We start from the raw sequence: 12,114 nt of genomic DNA, 5'->3' as shown, positions 1-12,114 counted from the left end.
ACTTGATCGACTATTTCCTTTCCCATATTAGGGAATTTTTTAACTATAATCTCTTCAAATATTTTCTCATACCCTTTCTTTTTCTCTTCTTCTTCTGGGACCCCTATATTTCGAATGTTGGTGTGTTTACTGTTGTCCCAGAGGTCTCTGAGACTGTCCTCAATTCTTTTCATTCTTTTTTCTTTATTTTGCTCTGCAGTAGTTATTTCCACTATTTTATCTTCCAAGTCCCTTATCTGTTCTCCTGTCTCAGTTATTCTGTTGATCCCTTCTAGAGAATTTTAAATTTCATTTATTGTGTTGTTCATCATTGTTTATTTGCTCTTTAGTTCTTCTAGGTCCTTGTTAAACCTTTCTTGAAATTTCTCCATTCTATTTCCAGGATTTTGGATCATCTTTACTATCATTACTCTCAATTCTTCTTCAGATAGACTGACTATTTCCTCTTCGTTTGTTTGGTCTGGTGGGTTTTTAGCTTGCTCCTTCATCTGCTATGTGTTTGTCTGTCTTCTCATTTTGCCTAACTTACTCTGTTTGGGGTCTCCTTTTCGCAGGCTGCAAGTTCATAGTTCCCGTTGTTTTTGGTGTCTGCCCGCAGTGGGTAAGATTGGTTCAGTACATTGTGTAGGCTTCCTGGTGGAGGGGACTAGTGCCTGTATTCTGGTGGTTGAAGCTGGATCTTATGTTTCTCGTGGGCAGGGCTATGTCTGGTGGTGTGTTTTGGGGTGTCTGTGACCTTATTATGATTTTAGGCAGCCTCTCTGCTAATGGGTGGGGTTGTTTTCCTGTCTTGCTAGTTGTTTGGCATAGGGTGTCCAGCACTGTGGCTTGCTGGTCGTTGAGTGGAGCTGGGTCTTAGCGTTGAGATGGAGATCTCTGGGAGAGCTCTCAGTGACTGATATTATGTGGGGCTGGGAGGTCTCTGGTGGACCAATGTCCTGAACTTGGCTCTCCCACCTCAAAGGCTCAGGCCTGACACCTGGCTGGAGCACTGAGAAACTGTGAGCCACATGGCTCAGAAGAAAAGGGAGAAAAAAAGAAAGAAAAAGAAAGAAAGAAAGAAAGAGAGAGAGAGAGAGAGGGAGAGGGAGAGGGAGAGGGAAAGAGAGAGAGAGAGGGAGGGAGGGAGGGAGAGAGAGAGGGAGAGAGAGAGAAAGAAAAAAAATTAAAATAAAAAATTAAAAAGTAATTATTAAAAATAAAATAATTAAAAAGTAATAAAAAAAGAAAAAGAAAGAGAGAAAGAAGAGAGCAACCAAACCAAAAAATAAATCCACCAATGATGATAAGCGCTAAAAATTATACTAAAAAAAAAAAAAAAGAAACAAAAAAAGGACAGACAGAACTCCAGGACAAATGGTAAAAGCAAAGCTATACAGGCAAAATCACACAAAGAAGCATACACATACACACTCACAAAAAGAGAAAAAATATATATATATAACTATATATTAAAAAAGAAAGAGGAAGAGAGCAATCAAATCAATAAACAAATCTACCAGTGATAATAATCTCTAAATACTTAACTAAGATAAACATAAAGCCAGAAACAAATTAGATGCAGAAAGCAAACCCCAAGTCTACAGTTGCTCCCGGAGTCCACCACCTCAATTTTGGGATGACTTGTTGTCTGTTCAGGTATTCCAGAGATGCAGGTTGATTGTGGAGATTTAATCCGCTGCTCCTGAGGCTGCTGGGAGAGATTTCCGTTTCTCTTCTTTGTTCACACAGCTCCCGGGGTCCAGCTTTGGATTTGGCCCCACCTGTGCGTGTAGGTCACCTGAGGGCGTCTGTTCTTCGCTCAGACAGGACAAGGTTAAAGGAGCAGCTGATTAGGGGGCTCTGGCTCACTCAGGCCTGGGGGGAGGGAGGGTTACAGAATGCGGGGCAAGCCTGAGGCGGTAGAGGCTGGCGTGACATTGCACCAGCCTGAGGTGTGCCGTGTGTTCTCCTGGGGAAGTTGTCCCTGGGTCACGGGACCCTGGCAGTGATGGGCTGCACAGGCTCCCAGGAGGGGAGGTGTGGATAGTGACCTGTGCTTGCAAATAGGCTTCTTGGTGGCAGCGGCAGCAGTCTTAGTGTTTCATGCCCATCTCTGGGGTCCGCGGTGATAGCCGTGGCTCACGACCGTCTCTGGAGCTTGTTTAGGTGGTGCTCTGAATCCCCTCTCCTCGTGCACCCCAAACAATGGTCTCTTGCCTCTTAGGCAGTTCTAGACTTTTTCCTGGACTCCCTTCTGGCTAGCTGTGGTGCACTAGCCCGCTTCAGGCTGTGTTCAGGCAGCCAAGCCCAGTCCTCTCACTGGGATCCAACCTCCGAAGCCCGAGCCTCAGCTCCCAGCCCCCGCCCGCCCCCGCGGGTGAGCAGAGAAGCCTCTCGGGCTGGTGAGTGCTGGTCGGCACCGATCCTCTGTGCAGGAATCTCTCCGCTTTGCCCTCCACACCCCTGTTGCTGTGCTCTCCTCCGCGGCTCCGAAGCTTTCCCCCCTCCGCCACCCGCAGTCTCCGCCCGCGAAGGGGCTTCCTAGTGTGTGGAAACCTTTCCTCCTTCACAGCTCCCTCCCACTGGTGCAGGTCCCGTCCCTGTTCTTTTGCCTCTGTTTTTTCTTTTTTCTTTTGCCTTACCCAGGTACGTGGGGGAGTTTCTTCCCTTTTGGGAGGTCTGAGGTCTTCTGCCAGCGTTCAGTAGGTGTTCTGTAGGAGTTGTTCCACGTGTAGATGTATTTCTGATGTATTTGTGGGGAGGAAGGTGATCTCCGCATCTTACTCCTCCGCCATCTTGAAGGTCTCCTTCCAAAATAATTTTTAGTATAGAGAAAATATCAAGAAGTCAAAGCTGAAAATAGTCACAAATAGGAGACTCATTTAAATTTAAATTTTAATTTTAATTTCTGAGCATTTGGATTTTAAATTGTGGTTTAACAGGTGAGACTATAAAATTACTGGATTATGATCAAGATTTCAACTTTGGGCTGTGTAAGGGAGTGATATAAAATGATTGGTGGTTTTTTGAAGATTGCAGGTTTGAATAATAAGTGTTAGAAATGAATAAATGTACTCTTTCAGGAAAAAAGCCGAAAAGAAAGATATCTATTAGCATCTCTTTTTGAGAGGCGATGTAACACAGTGGTTAAGAGCATGGGCTTGGGGGCTCACCGGCTTGGATTAGATCCTGGCTTTGCTACATACTAGCTCTGGATCAAGTTGCTTAAATGTTTTGAAAGGTAGGGATAATAGGACCTACCTTAAAGGGTTATTGTGAGCATCCCATGAGATAATACATTTAATTGCTCAGAACAGTGTCTGGTGCAGAGTAAACCTGCAAGAAATATTAGGCATCCCCGTTGAAGCATGTAAAGCGTGCCATTTTTGCAGTGGCATTTTCTGAGGGAGGTGTTAGGACAGAAAGGTGTTGACTTTCTCTGTGAAAGGTATCCCGGCACTTGTGTTATCACGTGTAGCTAGGCTACAACCATGAGTACACACTGCTGATGCAATTTTAATATTGTTCATTGTGCATAAAGACTTCTGAAACTTTTGTGTTGTGGGCAGTAAATCTTTAGAATGTGTGTCATTGGTTTGTTTTCTGTATTCAGTGGTGGTTTTCCGAGTTAATATTTGATTGTAGGACCCATGGATTGAAACTTTTCTTTTTAATGGACTGAGAAACAGTGTGGACTAATATTATTATGCATATGTAAAATATGAATTTAAATTTTTACTTGCCTCGCAGGCACTTGGATGAGAAGTTCTTCTCCTGTTCTGGGATAATGCTGGACAATGCTTAGATCTACACATTTCCTTGGTTTTGGCCTGCCTTTATTTTTGGCTTTGAGAAAAACATGCATAATCAGAGGGAATGATCAACGTCCCCTTTCCCCTTTGAGGGTGTCCACAAACACCCTCACACCCACTTCAGATCTTCCTATTTTTGTGCAAAGGAGAACTTTTTGTAGGAGGGGGAAAGTCTGGGATTTCTTTGAGATGTGATGGCAGGAAATGTTATCCGTAGCCAGCAAGCTAACAAACATAGGGGCATAATTGTGTTTCTTGGAACATTTTTTAGGTATGGTTTTTTGGAGGAGAATTTCAGAATATCTTTTTTTTTTTTTTTTTTTTCTCCAGAAACCAACAACCTAGAACTATCTCAAGGCTTAGGAACTTTTCCTTCTGGCTATTATTACAAAAATCAGTGGAGGCCCAGAAAGTTTAAGATGCGCCAGTTTAATGACCCTGACAACATTACAGAATGCTTACAGAGAAAAGTGGTGTATTTATTTGGTGACTCGACAATCAGGCAATGGTTTGAATACCTCACTACATTTGTTCCAGGTTGGTACTTTGCTTTTTGTTTCATAACTCTTTCCCACACATACAACATTCAGCTTTGAAATAAGCAGACCCAGTCTGGTGCCTGAAGAAAGGCATCAGGTGAGGAAGCAGTTATTTCTCTGTAGGACTGAAGAGGTGTCCTAACCTTGGAGAGATGACTGATAGTTTCTGATCAATGGTGGGGCTGTGACGCATCGATGAAAGCACTGGCTGCTTGTTGAAGTTCATACCACTCATGAGCTGTGTGACCCTGGACGAGTCATCTACTTCTCAGGGCTTCACTTCTCCAAGTGTGAGCTGCGGCATCAGGACACTGTCACCTCACAAGTGTCTTTCACTTCTAGCATTCTGGGCTGTGAGATAGAAGTGAACATTTCCAGTTGTTTCTCTTCTAGTTCTGTTTGGTCCAACTCCAAGTTTATCACAGCTTTAAGTGGAAGGAGGCAGCGAAACTGTCGCGCATTTTAATGCATCCATGCGGCAGAGCCATCCCTGCTCACCCCTTGGGCCGTCCATTGGTGTGACTCTGAGGTGGAGCTGCCTCCCAGCAAGGGAGATTCTGGTCAGTCCCAGTCTTCTTAGCTTCTTGGTCTCCCTGCTGGGCTCTGGGGCAGCTCTCCAGACTTGGAATAAAACCCCACTCATGGGAGGGCCATCCCTTATTCACAGTGGGCCTTTTCCTCTTCCTGGAAGTGGTGTGGATGGAGCGAGGAGGGATGGATTCGGGGCAGCAGGACTAAAGGCCCCGCTTAGGGTTTAGAGAGCTGATGAACAGTTCTGTGGGAACTGGGTTTTTTTGTTTGTTTGTGTGCTTTTAATTTTTTTTTTTAAACTTTTTATTTTTGGAATATAGCCGATGAACAATGTTGTGATAGTTTCAGGTGTACCGCAAAGCGACCCTGCCATACATATACGTGTATCCATTCTCTCCCAAACTCCCTTTCCATCCAGGCTGCCACATCACGTTGAGCAGAGGGAACTGTTTTTTTTTTTTTTTTTTTCTCGTACGCGGGCCTCTCACTGTTGTGGCCTCTCCCGTTGCGGAGCACAGGCTCCGGATGCGCAGGCTCAGCGGCCATGGCTCACGGGCCCAGCCGCTCCGCGGCATATGGGATCCTCCCAGACCGGGGCACGAACCCGTATCCCCTGCATCGGCAGGCGGACTCTCAACCACTGCGCCACCAGGGAGTCCCGAGGGAACTGTTTTTGATGGCTGTTTATGGACAGGGCTTTTCATAAAGCAAATTCCCACAGTTGGGAGTGGTTGTGTGTGATGTTTTTCTTTTTTCTCTTCTATTTACTATATCAACTTAGTTTCAAATTTAATTTTTAGAAGGAAGGAAAGGAGGAAGTAGATATGACCCCCCAAAATAGAAAGTTAATTCCATTTTTGATTTGCTTGCTTTTTTATTGAAACAGACACAGCAGAGTTCTAGTTGATGAAGCGTAAGTTAAAAAGCAGGAGAATGGAAATCATTTGTATGGCATGATGCTAGGCACAGTTCGGTGTTGACCAGCCAGGGCCCTCCAGGAGCCTGTAGTTGCTTGATTCTTTTCTTTTTTTTTAATAGATTTATTTTATTTATTTTTGGGTGTGTTGTGTCTTCCCTTCCTGCACGTGGGCTTCCTCTAGTTGCAGCGAGTGGGGACTACTCTTTGTTGAGGTGTGAGGGCTTCTCATTGTGGTGGCTTCTCTTGTTGCAGAGCACAGGCTCTAGGCACACGGGCTTCAGTCATCGTGGCACACGGGCTTCGGTAGTTGTGCTCATGGGCTCTATAGCACAGACTCAGTAGTTGTGGTGCACAGGCTTAGTTGCTCTGTGGCATGTGGGATCTTCCCAGACCAGGGCTCGAACCCGTGTCCCCTGCATTGGCAGGCGGATTCCTAACCACTGTGCCACCAGGGAAGCCCCAGTTGCTTGATTCTTAAGTTCTAATGACGTAGCTTGGTATTTCCTTTCATAGCAATGATCACATTGCGTGTGTTGGGCATTTTCCACCCTACCCTTTGCAGACAGATTTTTACCCGATAAAGCCTTGTGTTGGGCTTGATCTTAATCAAAAGAAAGAATGGTTAATTGAGCTTTTATTCAATTTAAGTGGGGCCACATGCTAAGTAGTAATGAATTAGGTATGAGAATCTAGAAGAGGAGCCTGGGAACTCATGGAGAAAAAAGTGAAACCTTGACTTTAACCCTTAAGAGTAAATAATGTGGGACAATTATAGTTTGATGGTACTTCTTCAGAATTGACTGTAAACTCCTTGAGGGCAAGGACTGTGACTTACCCATCTGAGCATTGCTGGCTTTTTTTTTTTAAGCTGGGAAACTATTCTAATTTATTATTTTTTTATTTGATTTTTTTTTTTTTTTCTTTTTGGCCATGCCATGAGGGATCTTAATTCCCTGACCAGGGATTGAACCCATGCCCCCTGCAGTGGAAGTGTGGAGTCTTAACCACTGGACTGCCAGCAAAGTCCTGCATTGCTGGCTTATAGCACAATAGTGCTGGCACGGAATAGGTGCTTAGGAAATGTGAATTCAGTTTGGCTGCCAAGGGTTACTTAATCTGGTCTGTGTAACGCACTTATAGGAATATTTAGGGATATGAGACAGACCCTCTTTCCTCATGGGGTGAATGTTCAGTGATGAATTGTACAGCCTTTTTGAGGAGTAATAAGGGAGAATAACCATTGATTCCCGGGACCTTCAGAGGAGCAGGACTTGGAAACACAACTTAGATAAAGTAGAGGGAGAGAAGGGGATTCTAACTTGTGCTGCTGTGTTTGTTATGACAGACAGAGAGAAGTTTTCTAAGACATAAACAGGATTTTCCATCCATAGGGTGAAATTGAAAATCAAAAGAAGCATGGTTGCTTCTTTCTTTTGCTTATTTCAAAAAGAGCTATTTGGTTACTATTATGTGTTTGTAAAAAAGCAGAAGTTATATAGTTCTTGACCTGGAAGAAATAATATTGATCTGTTAGAACAGTAATGTGTAAATGCCAAATCAATGTTTAGATATTCAACAGTCAGTGCAAACAGGAAGATTTCTTGGCCTAATAATTAGAGGTAAACAGGTTATTTTGCTTCTCATGTCTAGAATCAATTGCTGATGGTATTACTTGTAATGTCATGCTTATGGAGTTATTTAAGTAATAAATATGTTAAAATATAAAGGTCCATTGAAGCCAAGGGGGCCAAGGTGAAGTGAAATAGGTGTGTTTCCTTTACATTTGTATTGTACCTTTTTGTTGTTTTATTTAAAAAGATTGTTCTTTGAAGCCACTAAGTAAAGAATAATCAAAATATATCGCTTGGTTTAAACATTCTTATGAATTTGAGTTTTACTTGTTTCAGACTTAGTGGAGTTTAACTTGGGTAGCCCCAAGAATGTGGGTCCCTTCCTCGCGGTGGACCAGAAACACAACATCCTGCTCAAATACCGCTGCCACGGTCCACCGATCCGCTTCACGACCGTCTTTAGCAATGACCTCCGTTATGTGGCGAATGAGCTGAATGGCATCGTGGGAGGGAAGAACACAGTGGTTGCCATAGCTGTGTGGTCTCATTTCAGCACGTTCCCCTTGGAAGTGTATATCCGGCGGCTCAGGAACATCCGTCGAGCCGTGGTCCAGCTCTTGGATCGAAGCCCTAAGACTGTGGTAGTCATCCGGACAGCCAACGCCCAAGAACTGGGACCTGAAGTGAGCCTTTTCAACAGCGACTGGTATAACTTTCAGCTGGACACCATCCTTCGGAAGATGTTCTCAGGAGTTGGGGTATATCTTGTTGATGCCTGGGAGATGACCCTGGCCCATTATCTGCCCCACAAGCTACATCCAGATGAAGTTATTGTGAAGAACCAACTGGACATGTTCTTGTCCTTTGTGTGCCCCTTGGAGAGCTAGTCTGCCCTGCAGGGGACTGGAGGAATCACATTCAGTGACCGTCTCTATCACCTGCACTACGGAAAGTTTATGGGTGGCCCTATGGAGAGATGGCTGCCATTGATATGTATTTAAAATTTTGAAAAAGAGCTGGACTTTATATAATGACTTGTAAGGAGCTTAGAAAATGCAGATTACGTTTATATCTACCTATAGGATTTTTTCCCATCTTGACTTATCCATGGGGGAACGATTATTAACAGCATTTACACACTATATTGGCCTTGTAACCAAAGATACTAATGAGTGTGTTTGAACTAGCTTCTCCTGGGAGGGGAGGGGATACTGTGCTAAAAAGTGTGAAAAATGTTGTGACCTAAGTGGAAGGGACAAGTTTGGTTGGCAGTGGAGTGTTTGTATCTTGTCTGGTAAAGGAAATTGAGCACATCTACATGAAAAGCGTAATTGGTACATCTTCAGTGGGAAGTGAATTAACCCCAAGGCTTGTAGTCAGTGGCTCCTGTAACATACTGAAGACTGCTGTGTCTTAGAAGTTTATCTTGATGATCCAGTTTTTTCTGGATTATTTGAAAAGGCCAGTGTCCTTGGTCAGAACTTTCTAATGAGAATATTTACAGTGTCCGGCTTCTATCTAGAAAAGAAGCAAAAGGGAAATATGAAAGCAGTATATATAAAATCTGTGCATTGAATTGATATTTGCATTGGGTAATTGCTACTTATCTGATTCAGCTAAATTTTACAGGATGAATACTTATTCTAAAATAACCACTTTTGGATCTGGAAGGGGAAAATCTATAAAGGAAAATTTATTTTTGTGTTCTGAAGTTTGAGGGTTTTAAGAATTGACTTTTATGTAAAGATTGCTATTGTTTGTTATAAAGTTGTGGAAATTATTTCATCAATTTTGAGTATTTCTTTTTTGGTTGTTATTTTGAAATTAGAAATTGTTGTTATTTTGAATTAGAAATTAAAATCTAATTAAAAATTAAATTTAGATATTGAAATCTGTGATGGGTTGATTTGGGCATAAGGTACACACATTCTGTCATGCTTGGAAGTAAAAGGTGCTGTTCCTGTTGGCTCTCTTAAAATAATTGAATTATCAATTTTACTTGACTGTCTTTACTTTTTTAATTTTAAATAAGTTTAAATTAATTTGTGCCATTTCAGTAAGTACTCTTTTCTTTTTGAGCTACAATATAGTTTTGTTTATCTCTAAATGAACATGTGAAGAAACTGGGGAGGCTTTAGAGATGAAGACAGATGCCTAAATCATGAAAAAATACACCCTTAGAAGAATGGGTCAAAGAATCTGGGTTTTTAACTTAAAACAGAGAGTTTAAGATCTTTCTTTCCTAGCCTTGAGGGCCACCTTCAAGTTTATAAAATAAATAAATATGATTTTAAATTATTTTCTGAGTCTGAAGTGGAGCAGGTAGTTAAATATATTAAGATGGCTTAATTTTAATGGACTTTAGAGTGTCTAAGGATCACTTGGAATTTTTTTAAATAAAATTAATTAATTTTTTTTTGGCTGCATAGGGCCTTCATTGCTGCGTGCGAGTTTTCTCTCGTTGCGGTGAGCGGTGGCTACTCTTTGTTGCGGTGCGTGGGCTTCTCACTGTGATGGCTTCTCTTGTTGCTCAGCGTAGGCTCTGGGCGTGTGGGATTCATTAGTTGTGGCACATAGGCTCAGTAGTTGTGGCTTGTGGGCTCTAGACCACAGGCTCTGTAGTTGTGGCGCATGGGCTTAGTTGCTCTGTGACACATGGGATCTTCCTGGACCAGGGCTCGAACCCGTGTCCCCTGCACTGGCAGGCGGATTCTTAACCACTGTGCCACTAGGGAAGTCCCTCACGTGGAACATTTGATAAAAATGCAGAATTAGGGGCTACGCCTCTGGGAATTGTGGAATCAACCTTAGTGACAAATGCCCAGGAGTTCTGATGCAATGGTGGTATTCTACGTTTTGAGAAACATAGAGGGAAGATAGAACTAAGGAAATAATACTTTTTTGTCTATTATTTTAGGAGCTTTTCCCATAACATTTAATTCTGATCATGGTCTAATAGTGCAGATAATAGCTCCATTTTATAGATGAGGAACTTGAGTTTAGATTTGAACTAAGGTATGTGAGAGTCCATAGCCCTTTTCAACTAGAACTTTTTGGACTTTATAAAGAGGTTTTATTTTTTATGAAAGAACTTTTGAGCATTTACTCAAGGATCACTGGAGGAGGCTGAGTCATGTCTTCCCAGGAGAATTTCAATTTCCACTGCCTCTCCAGAGCTTTGGAGTGGTACTACTTGTATGTGCAAATGATTTCTCGTGATCTCATCCCATTAATTTTTGATTTAGTGACATGTCCTAAAGAACTGATGACACAGTTTCTTAAAGTATTCTCATTCACTCTGTCCTTCTAATGTGTCTTACTATGCTCATATGGAAGTAAAAAAAAATGCCTAAGTGTAGAGTTTGGAATATTACCTAAATCATTCTCAGAACAATTAGATACTATATATATATATATATATATATATATATATATATTTTTTTTTTGTGGTACGTGGGCCTCTCACTGTTGTGGCCTCTCCCTTTGCGGAGCACAGGCTCCAGACGTGCAGGCTCAGCGGCCATGGCTCACGGGCCCAGCCGCTCCGCGGCATGTGGGATCTTCCCGGACCGGGGCACGAACCCATGTCCCCTGCATCGGCAGGCGGACTCCCAACCACTGCACCACCAGGGAAGCCCCTAGACACAATATTTTAATTTCTTCTGAAAAGTTTATTTTAAGCCAATACCACAGAGTTGTGACTGTTAGCTTGCCAGCCAAATAATATAGTTTATTTTAAATATATTTTCCATTGTAAATGTAAAGGATATTAAATAAACATATTGTAAAATCTAGAAAAAGAAAATCTATGGATAGAATCCATAATTCTATCATCTGCAATGAGCATTAGCAGTTTAGTTTATTTTCTTCTAGGTTTTTTAAATCACATAGCTGTAATCACAGAGAACATGTAATTTTTATCTGTGTTTTTTAATTTAACATACAAATATTTTTCTATGTTTTCATGACTTAATTATAAAAGTCTGCCTAACAGTTTAGCTAAATGATATCATTATTTACATAGGTTGGCCATTTAGATTTATAATAAAATATTAAAATGGTGATTAATATATAACTTCATTGGGTTAAAATATCAATTTTTATTTTGGAATGACAGCATTAACTTCATTTAGTGGATCTCCTCATATTCTAGAACTCAAATGATTGATTTGATGCTACTTGTGAAAGGGAGAATCCATAATAAGGCTCTTCTATGAAAATTATATTTTATAAAAGTTGAGTAACTTTTCTTTAGCAAATATAAGTTTGTTGTTCCAATATGATCCATTTTACCTTTCTGAACAACTATCATTTTGTTAAATACCAACTGACTGATACTTCCCAGCTTCAGGTATTAAGTTTCAGATTGATTCGTCTGGGCGCTTGCCAAGAATGTGTATGGTAAGCCTTTAAATCCGTGAGTTGCAAGCCAGAGGTGAGTCTGCTTCTGGGCCCTATTAAAGGAAATAGCAGTTACCCAGAAAGTACTAGGAAATAAACCTCCAAGGGAAACAAAAGAAATAAGACCTCCCCGCTCCGTTCCCACCCCTTCCCTTCCCGCCCCCCCCCCCAAAAAAAAAGCTGCTCAGCATTATCTTTGTAGATCTGGGTAAATTCAGCTTTTAAAGATTAGCTAGTCGCTCATGCCAGAAATCCAAGTGTATTCATTCTCTTGTGTTAAACATTATTCTCTCCAGGGTTTATGTCTACAGTGGAGTGCATTTGCCTGACTCCTCAGTGTGCAGTAAAGAAATAAGGTC

General features: G+C 41.7%; 2 protein-coding genes across 5 annotated transcripts in view; one reads left to right on the top strand and one right to left on the bottom strand.

The window, feature by feature from the left end:
• NXPE3 (neurexophilin and PC-esterase domain family member 3) overlaps positions 1-9,126 on the top strand; it is a 50,803-nt gene extending 41,677 nt beyond the window's left edge. For 2 of the 3 annotated variants that reach the window (XM_082624937.1, XM_082624936.1), the window contains 2 exons: positions 4,125-4,331; positions 7,691-9,126. In XM_082624937.1, the coding sequence (XP_082481063.1) occupies positions 4,125-4,331; positions 7,691-8,241 (758 nt within the window). In that variant the 3' untranslated portion in view covers positions 8,242-9,126. The remainder of the gene's footprint in view (positions 1-4,124; positions 4,332-7,690) is intronic. The other variant, XM_082624938.1, reaches the window with a different exon arrangement.
• RPL24 (ribosomal protein L24) overlaps positions 1-12,114 on the bottom strand; it is a gene marked incomplete at its 5' end in the record, with an annotated part of 144,625 nt that overhangs the window by 111,275 nt on the left and 21,236 nt on the right. The window contains one exon of one of the 2 annotated variants that reach the window (XM_082624946.1): positions 9,788-9,793. The exons of the other annotated variant lie outside the window; for it this stretch is intronic. Coding sequence (XP_082481072.1) covers positions 9,788-9,792 — 5 coding nt within the window. Of the gene's footprint in view, positions 1-9,787; positions 9,794-12,114 lie in introns of those variants that run through there. 2 annotated transcript variants of the gene reach the window in all.

Source organism: Mesoplodon mirus, assembly GCF_964341445.2.
Source record: "Mesoplodon mirus genome assembly, chromosome: 6".
Taxonomy (NCBI): Eukaryota; Metazoa; Chordata; class Mammalia; order Artiodactyla; family Ziphiidae; genus Mesoplodon; species Mesoplodon mirus.
The sequence above is the reverse complement of the archived record's forward strand: the minus strand, read 5'-3'. Positions and strand labels throughout refer to the sequence as shown.